Here is a 10077-nt window from a genome sequence, read left to right on the forward strand (position 1 = left end):
GGTATCAAAATAAATATCTCCATTATTCGGGTATTGTTCTTCTCATATACTTTATGATGGTATTATACCAAACCCCTAAAAAAGGGGGGATTATACTTGATTTTCATATGATGAAAACATAATTTTTTAATCATTTCAATTGAGGTCTGCAACAGCCATGTCAGTAACTGCTAGTAGTCCTTTGTTCATGTATGTGTCGTTGTCATTTTGCTTAGTTGCTTTCGTTACCAATACTGACATCAGACTTGGGCTTCCTTTAAACTGAGTTTTCTGTGCGTATTGCTAATTCTACATTGGCTAGAAGTATAGCGTTAGGGTTGAGATCTCACAAAATATGTTTAACCCCGCTGCATTTTTGCCCCTGTCCCAAGTCAGGAGCCTTAGTTAGTCTTTTATGTTTTAGCTTTTTATTTCATTTATCAGTTTTGGAGTTTAGTGTGACGTCCATTTTCACAGAATAAGTACATAATTTTATTAGTGGCCAGCTGAGGACCACCTTTGGGTGCGGGATTTTCTCGCTGATTTGAAGACCCATTGGTGCTTTCGGCGGTTGTCGGCTCTTTGGTCGGGTTGTTGTCTCTTGGACATATTCCCATAACAGTTTATTTATATAAGTCAAACAGTCTTTTATATAATAATGCAGTGTTACTGCCCTATTTGTTGTATCAGTGATTTTAGCATATGTCGTCTTCATTTAGTTGATTTTTAACCCATTTTGTTATTTCTGCAATATTTTTTATACCTTGTTACATCAAACATTTATTTATAAACATTATTACTATAAATATCTTGCAACAGTGTAATATTTTGTTATTTTTCATGCAGGTTTACATGATTCTCATACCTGGGTGCATAACTGCAGTAAAATCAATTGCGTATTTGCTTTTAACTATAAATTGCTTGTCAAATGAATAAATCTCTTATAAGGAAAAAGGTTATATATATCATGGTCCCCATTAATTGTATACTAGTATTTGACGAGAAATCTTTTTCGTTTACTTCGACATATTTTACTTGATTGAGAACATGCACGTATACTTTTTTCAAATTTTGCAATTTAGCTACAATATGTGCACATTTTACTGTAAAGAACATGTACTCTTATTTCTCATTAACTGATTTGCATTATATAATAAGATGACCTGCCAGAGAAAATGAATGTTAACTTGTATATTTCGAACTGCCCCATACTTTTTTATGAGAAATTATTGTTGAGATCATCGCGGGACTGATCACGTCGTGAATTAACTTTTTGTATCCGAGGTCGACGTCATCTTAGCTTTGATTATAGTAACACGATAACGTCAAACTGTTTAGCTGTACAGCTGGTATTTGTTATTAGATAATAAGAAATCGTCCCCACATGTTGCGTCAGTTTTGAAGATCGATTTTTTATTTTGACTTCAAATAGTACCCGTGATACGTGGCAGATAAATAAAGGTAACAGTAGTATACCGCTGTTCGAAATTCATAAATCGATTGAGAAAAAAAACAAATCCGGGTTACAACCTTAAACTGAGGGAAACACATCAAATATAAGAGGAGAACTACAACACAACAGAAACACAGCATTAAAATGTAACACACACAGAAACGAACTATAATTTAACAAAGGACATTTTTCAGACTTGGTACAGGACATTTTAAGAAAAAAGGTGGGTTGAAACTTACAGAAAAATATGCAACACGGAGTTTCTATTCACGGGACAAATAAACTCATCATAGATACCAGGACTGAAATTTTACATAAGACTCATAAGTGAGGCTCTAATCATAAAGTGTTCAAAAGGCCAAATAAAGAACGAAGAGCATTGCGGACCAAAAATTCCTAAACGTTTTGCCAAATAAAGCTAAGGTAAACTATTCATTAGGTAGAAAAGATTGAGCATTTCAATAGTTTAAACGTTTTGTAGACAGGTAATTTATATGTATGACCATATCAATGATAATTGATGTCAACATAGAAGTGCAAGCCAGGGAATAGAATGCTAACCAACTGATCGGACGGAAATCTGAGACAACTTGCATAGGGTACGTGTTGCTCAGCGTAGAGTGTTCTGAATTGTGTAGGTAGAAAGAGTATAGTTACAATACTGTTGGCATGCCATTCAGGACACATATTATGGTTTTAATATTGATTCACTCAAAGGAACTTTGCATCGGAAATAAACACATTTATTCTATTACCAGTTGTTGGCATGATACGGGTTATGTTCTTCTGATATATTGAATAATGGTATGATAATAAACCCGTAACGGGAGGGATTGTGCTTGATTTTCATATGATGAAGACCTAATCTTTCAATCAGTTTAATTGAAGTCTGGAGCTGGCATGTCAGTAACTGCTAGTAGTCCTTTGTTAATTGATGTATCATTTTTATTTAGCTTAGTTTCTTTTATTACCTATTCTGACATCGGACCCGGCTTCTTTTAAACTGAGTTTAACTGTGAGTATTGTTGTGTGTTTCTTTATTCTTCATTGGCTAGAGGTATAGGGGAGGGTTGAGAATTCATAAAACATGTTTAACCCCGTGGCATTTTGCGCCTGTCCCAAGTCAGGAGCCTCTGGCCTCTGTTAGTTTTTGTATGTTTTTATTTTTTTTTTTATTTTAGTTCATTTATATGGTTTGTAGTTTGTATGGCGTCGATGTTCACTGAAGTGGAACACTTTTTTATAGACCTTATAGACCATATTGACATATTTCCCATTTCCATTCAAAATTTTACTTAGTACATGTATTCATTCTTTTATTTCCATATACGTTTATCAATTTGTTTTCGACATACCGCAGAAAGAAAATATCAAAATGGACATAAAATTTTATATTTGTTTCATGAATCATATGGTCAAAATAATGGTGCAAGCATGCGTGTATAATGGAGCGTAGTAAAACCTGGGATGTCTATCTAACAAAAAATTAACATCACTTTTTTCATAAATTTGATACGTCCGAGGCATTTTGCTGGTTATTATTTTTTTTGTAATGCTCAAATTCAAACACCCGAAGGCCCATGGTAAATAAGTATAATATAGGAATAAGTAAGATTTATATAATCGAAAGGATAATAATTTGCCTTATTGAGTTGTAACCATATAGTTTTAGTATATTTATTTATGTATAGGTAGGATTTCATTATCTTTAATTTATTGTCTTGTTTTTATCTTCAGAGTCGAAAGAAATACGAAATATTGCATTGTATATATACAGCCTTGTAGTTATTAAGTCGAAATTCCAACCTTTTCTTGTGAAACAGATTGATTATTTTATTTATGGTTAATTTTTCGTCGGTTAAATCAATTTATTCATGCAATTCATTGCTAGAAAAAAATATGAGCTTAGTGGTATATTGTTTGTCTTGTTTTAAAAGTGAACGAACACAAAAATTACAACAATTATATATGTAACACTGCGTCCGTAAACAGGTCGGTCAACCTATTACAAAACAGGAAGTATAAAGTTAGGCTATGGGGGCATCGCTATTTCAAAGAAACCGAGACAAATGGACATTTAAAGATATTTATTTTATTGCACAAAATATTGTCGAAATACTGACATTGGTCATCACAGCTCTTGCTGGCCATCTCCGTAAAGTCCAAACCATAGCATCACTATAACAGTAACTAAACATATAATTAACATGGAAGACATCTTCAATGTTTGGTATAGTCTGTCACACTGAAATGAAAAGAAAAAAGCATACTGAATTATTAAAAAAATAATATACATACGTAGATACAATGTAAACCGGAATAAATGACGGGACCAGACAACTTTTCCGAAAATTCACGCACAAGAGTCTACAGATGTGAGTAAGAACGACCAAGCATTACATTTTTGGCCTTACCTTCGATTGGCTTATTTTAAGATGAATCCGATTCAGTTGGGTCTGTATTGTTTGTTTAGTCTCGTTTTGAATAAATCTCTCTAACATCTCCAGACAAATCTGTTCAGCTTCAATAAGGTCATCTACATTACCATATTTTAAACAGAAATCTATATACTGTTGATACATTTTCAAATGATATTGTGTATTAATGATGTTACCACTCTCTTTTGCCTTCTGACAAGCCATTTTATAATGCAGTTTAGCGTTTTGAATATTTTCTTTGGTTGGACTTAGAAGGTAGGTTTGAGCAATTTCAAGATAAATGCTGGTTAATACTATCCACAGCTCCATCTCCTTGGATAATCCCACTAATTTTTCTGCTTGAAACAGAGCTTCCGAAAGATCGTTTTGGTCTCTGTCATTTTCCCACAATTTTACATAGCACTTGACCAACATCCGGGTAATCAAACATCTATGATGGAGGTTGAATTTCGGCGCCAATTTGAGCACACCAAATGATGCATAAAATGTAGCTGCACTATTATTGAACATTTCATCTAATGTTACAATCACATCTTTTAGTTCATTACTTTCAATTTTTTCGTTTGATCTGAGAAAGTATAAAATTCCATTTCGTTTTGTTACTGTACTCGCTAACGGATTACAGGACGGATAATGCTCACGGTAATAGTTATTTAAATACTGCGCAAGATTATGCGCGAAACGAAACTCCGTTAGGCTATCAATTTGCTGTTCCGTGAAATGAGTACGACCACGTGCACGCGGGTTTACTTTTGCCGCCTCCATCCACCACTTGTTTTTACTACTATTGTTCATCAGTGTTATAAGAAGGTCAATAAGAAATGTGTCTCTGATATTTGCAAAGGGAACGATTATATCGTTCAAAGTCATAGCTTTGGCAATATGCAACGGAAGCTTATTGTTCCGAATCTCTTTTGGATTTATTTTCCCGTAATGTTGAAATAGTTCAATTTCTCTTTCATTTCTGAATTTGTTTGTCAAAAACATTTCTACAAAGTGTAGCGGAACACTGGTCATCGATATCTCCAATAATTTCATGAATACCTGTCTCGCCTCTTCCTGCTCGGTTAAATTGCCGTATAAATAGTCCTCTAAATGGGTAACATTACCCGTATGCAGTGCTCTTTCTGGTAAAGGCATACATACAATGTCATTGAAAATGATTTGTTTTGCACGTGCAAAATAGTCGTCTGCTGACAGCTCTGTACTTCCGTATAATCGAAATGTCACTCCAATTGAACAACATAAATAACTTTCATACACTTTGCGTTCAAAAGAGTCCTCGAACAAATCACAATATTTCCGCAATAGCAAAACAGCATGATGGATAAAACATATATTTCTTTTCATGGATTCAACAAGTCGGGCATCGGTGTCTAAATAATAACAATAATGACGTAACAGGTGATTCACATCTTGGCGCACTTTTTCTTGAGATTTAGCATTCTCAATCATCAAAGAGGAAACTCCATGCATCGATAAAATCCGTTTTTCACCCACACCTTCAACAGTAGCCAATGAATAGTTAGTAAGTACAAGCAACAGCTTATTAATTTCTATCTCCTTTTCTGATCTAGATAATTGGTCCGATAGAAAACTTTTTAAGACTGTGACTGCTATATTGTTATGATTTAAATATGGAACAAGGGAGAGAACTCTCCGAGAATTGTTCGTAATTTCATCATCTACACGTTGCAACGTAATGCTGTATGACTTAGCAAGGCTTTGTGTCCCCAATGTGTCTGCAAGAAGCTGAGAACCTAACAAATTGTTATTATATTCATAAATGCTGATGTGTGTTATTTTTATATACGATGCCGCAAGTGACAGAGCCAGGGGTAGATAATCCAGATTTTTTGCCAACAATTTCACTTGTTTTTCCTCCCTTTTGCATGAGAACGGAAACAAGGACATTGCTTCACTTTCAGTCATTTTATCCATTTCCATTCCATATATTTCGTAATGGTCAGATAAAAATCGTTTGTTAGAGGTAGCTATGACGTAAATATTTTCCGCTGTTATAAACCTGTCCATTGCATTGAAGACAATAATGTCTTCCGGCGATTCAATGTCATCCAAAATCATCAAATGCTTCCGGGTCACGTTTCTCTGATTGGTTAAATTTTCGATAGCAAGGTCAAGCATTGTTTTAATACAGTCACGTGTATCACATTCAGATAATATACATTCTATTTTCAAATGTGACATCAATGTGGCAAATGACAAATAGACACTTCTCTCGGATTTGCAATGAACACGCCAGACAACGGAAGATCGATCGTTTACCTGAAATTTTCTGGCATACCAAAAGGCACTCTGCGATTTTCCTGACCCATTAGGTCCTGCAATAATAAAAAATGTAACTCTTTTTGAGAACCTATATTGATTAAAGGAATAATGAACTTTTATAGGAGCCTGTAATTCAGTGGTTGTCGGTTGTTGATGTGTTGCATATTTGTTTTTCGTTCATTTTTTTGTACATAAATAAGGCCGTTAGTTTTCTCGTTTGAATTGTTCTACATTGTCATTTCAGGGTCTTTTATAGCTGGCTGTGCGGTATGGACTTTGCTCAGTGTAGAAGGCCGTATGATGACCTATAGATGTTAATTTCTGTGTCATTTGGTCTCTTATGGAGAGTTGTCTCATTGACAATCATACCACATCTTCATTTTTTTTTTTATTAACGTCAATGATAGAGAATTTCAACAACAAATAAATAAAACAGCAAGCAGTTGAAATTAAAACATAAAGTCAACGATTAAAGTTCTACTCAAAAATCCTTTAAAATTTTGATATAAAACATCCAAATTTTAAATTTCAAAATAACTAAGTACCTTTAACAAGAACTGCTCTTTTCGTCTCGACAATGTCTATCATTTTACGTAGCTGCTTTGTTTCTTTGAAATTTCCAACAACATTCATTGATCTGACGTCAAACCCATCTACAACATAAATTATTAGTTTTCAAGTTCTTAGTACGCTTTTTTTCTTCTTCATTAAACGGAATTAAATAGCCATTTCAAGATGTATTCAGCAATAATACATGTAATAAGTGCCTTTCAATATGGCCAAAATGAATTGCTGAAGTCCCAGTACAACACTGCTGTATGCGTCGTGTTTAACCTGTTCAAACATCGTTCATTTTTGTAGAAAGAAGTAAAAACGGCAACACATATTATTGTTTTTCTCTACATTGATTACACTTGAATTGGTATTGGATTGAACAAAAAAACATAAAATTTATTTTTGCTCAATATTAATGAAGGCCGTGCGGATGACCTTTAGCTGTTTATATCCCTGTTCTTTAACTTTATAGATGTTCTTTCCTTGGTCTTTATAACATATCTATCGTAATCAAGCAATGCATATGGACTCTAATTAGCTCTTATACCCCGCCTTATTTGTAAATACATATACAACACAGCTATAGCTAAACTGGATAGATAAGGAAATACATAAATGGCTCTTTATTGTTTTGAAATTGAGTCAGTTTTCTATGAACCTCGTCCTCTTTTCCTTGCCAAAAAATTTACAAATTACAGTGTTTTAAAATCATTGAATTGAGAATGGAAATTAGGAATGTGTCAAAGAGACAACAACCAAACCAAATAGCAGGTCACAGCAGATGCCATACCATGTTTCGAAATTCCCTCAGAAGATATAGGGTAATCTGATTGGATGATATCATCTACTCCATCAATCCCAGCATTCCTCAGTAGCGATCTCACGTGCGGTAACTTTTCTTCCGTTAAGATTTCTTTCTTTTCTAGCATGTGTACCAATTCCCGTCCATCTGTTATTGTGCTAAGATCGGATGGATCCACTTTGTTTCGAAGGACAAATTTTAAATTCTTAATGTCATCTGAAAACAGACAATATGCATTTTTTTATAGATTTATTCATTCAAATTAAATCAGTTAAAAAAGTATTGTGAGCAAAGCTATCTAGCATCCTACTGCTTGGCTATAGCTATGAAACTTTCAATAACTCAAACTAAATATTCAAAAGGATCAACAGTGATCCTAGATTATAAAAAAACAAATTTCATACCAATATTATCCAAAATGAAATTGAGAACGAAAATTGGGAATGTGTCAAAGAGACAACAACCCGACCAAAGAGCATGGTCGAAGTTTTACATGTTTTGCATGTTACAGCTACATGTATGCGTAAATATGGCGTATTACTATGTACTAATTTCTTCCTGACAGGGTCCAAATTAATGGTTCTATATGTATTGCTATAACAGAACTAAGTCTTTTTTTAGATTAGATACTTACCTTCTGATAGACTTCTAGCAAGCCGTTGGCAGATCTTTTCGTATCTGGAACTGTAGTTAACTAATGAATCATCCATCGAGTCCATATTTATATAATATCACGAATCTAAATTGCGAGAAAAAAACAAGTTTACAAACAATTAAGGCAATGGTAGGAGTAAGGTACGTGACTGAAAAAAAACATTTTGTTTTGAATTACTGAACCTTTAGTGATCAAGCTCTCATACACACATTTCCAAAATTTCCCAAAGGAAAAGAGAATTATAGAGATCTGATGGTATAGTTTTGGTATGTTACTCATTATATGTCCCGTGTTCAGTATTTTACAAGCTTTCCTTTGATTGCACAAATGAGGCCTATTTATAATAACTATGACCTTTGCCATTAACAAAGTGATCTCCAAATCAATAGGTATCTTTCGCTCGTTATACATGTATGTGATTCAATATGCAATTCAAGTTGCGATCTCATATATATAATATTCTATCTAGTATCCCAAAACCTCTTTACTATACAAATGTCAGCTTATTTTAGGAAACTTAAAAGCAACAGAAACTTCCTCGGATTACATGTGACAATATATTCAGATAAACATGAATTCAATATAAATACGGTAAATGGGAAACAATTTTTGTTACCCAATTTCGTCTTTTATTCTAGTTACTTCTACATTGACCTTTGACACAGTGACTTGTGCATCAATTGGATTTTTCTATCAGTATATGTGAACATATATCCTAGTGAGGTAGCACTCCGATGTAAAGTATTTGAGTTAGCATCATAAACCAAAATGACAGACTGGTGGACGGACGGAAGGACGGACGGAGGCTGACTGACTGACGGACGGTCGGAATGGTCAAAAACTATTTACAAGAAAATCCGTATATAAGCACACATGAAATGTATACCGTATAAAAACACAAGTCAATGTTCAGATTTAAAATAGTAAGAAAGAATAATATATAATATTTACCAGTAACAGTATGAATTGTCTCCCCTAGGTTGTGTTATTGTCCGAATGCTTGCTTTTTTTTGGTGTTTCATCAGATATATTTTGAATGTGGAAATACTTAGACTTATAGTAGTTCTCAAGTTTAAAAGAAAACATACTAACCAATACATTGAAAAGATATCCACTATTTCTGTATCAATATTTTCTTGTTTACATCAAAATAATAACAAAGCAACGCTCGCTTCAGTGTTTACGTTGTCACGCATCTCAAAAACTAAATATTACAGCATTTCGTAATCTGAATCTGATAAGAGTTAGACTTCTAATCAATATATTGAGAATTACAAATTCCAAACACACCAAAAATACCCCAATTTATCATGTGTAACAATTTCTATTCACAGTTATATGGGTTAACCATGACCTTTTAACAGAATCGATATATATTTTAAATACAACCCTATTAGAATTGATCTTATATACATGTTTAAACTTGAATTAATGTGCTAATCTATTTAAAGGGTAGATTTATAACTTGTTTGACTTGGCGAAAATATAAAATATAGTAAAATTGGGAAATAACATGATGATAATTGAAGTTTTTCAATTCCATATAGGTCGCTACTACTATTTAAATTTATGAAAAGGTTTATCTATCCCGATGCATATACAAGGGGTACAATCAAAATCACGTGATGGATATACACACACCGGAAGTTACAGTCGAACTCGCCGCTTGAAAGGTTAGTACTTGCATTTTCTTGTTTATATCAATTAAATTTTGATTAATAAGTTGGCACACCGAATGTCGGATAGTATGTAGTTTTAAAATACACAATTGTTTTTGCTAGAAAGCGTGCAGTTATTGCAAACACTTCGACGGTGAAATTTTGGAACTGTGTCGAAGTGTTCGCATTAACTGCACGCTTTCCAGCAAGGATAATTGTGTATTTCAAAACTAGATAGTATCCTACAT

The 10077-nt window shown here is 33.6% G+C and overlaps 1 protein-coding gene across 1 annotated transcript; it reads right to left on the minus strand.

Moving 5' to 3' along the window:
* Nucleotides 1–3504: 3504 nt before the first annotated feature.
* LOC139502403 (uncharacterized) lies at nt 3505–9539 on the minus strand. Its single transcript, XM_071291849.1, has 6 exons — nt 9264–9539; nt 8151–8255; nt 7505–7732; nt 6705–6812; nt 3847–6212; nt 3505–3677 (listed from the first exon to the last, which is right to left on the minus strand). Exons 2-6 carry the CDS (start codon nt 8233–8235, stop codon nt 3564–3566), a joined length of 2901 nt encoding a protein of 966 aa, XP_071147950.1. The 5' UTR covers nt 8236–8255; nt 9264–9539; the 3' UTR covers nt 3505–3563.
* Between the last annotated feature and the right edge of the window lie 538 nt (nt 9540–10077).

Source organism: Mytilus edulis, chromosome 14, assembly GCF_963676685.1.
Source record: "Mytilus edulis chromosome 14, xbMytEdul2.2, whole genome shotgun sequence".
NCBI classification, from domain to species: domain Eukaryota; kingdom Metazoa; phylum Mollusca; class Bivalvia; order Mytilida; family Mytilidae; genus Mytilus; species Mytilus edulis.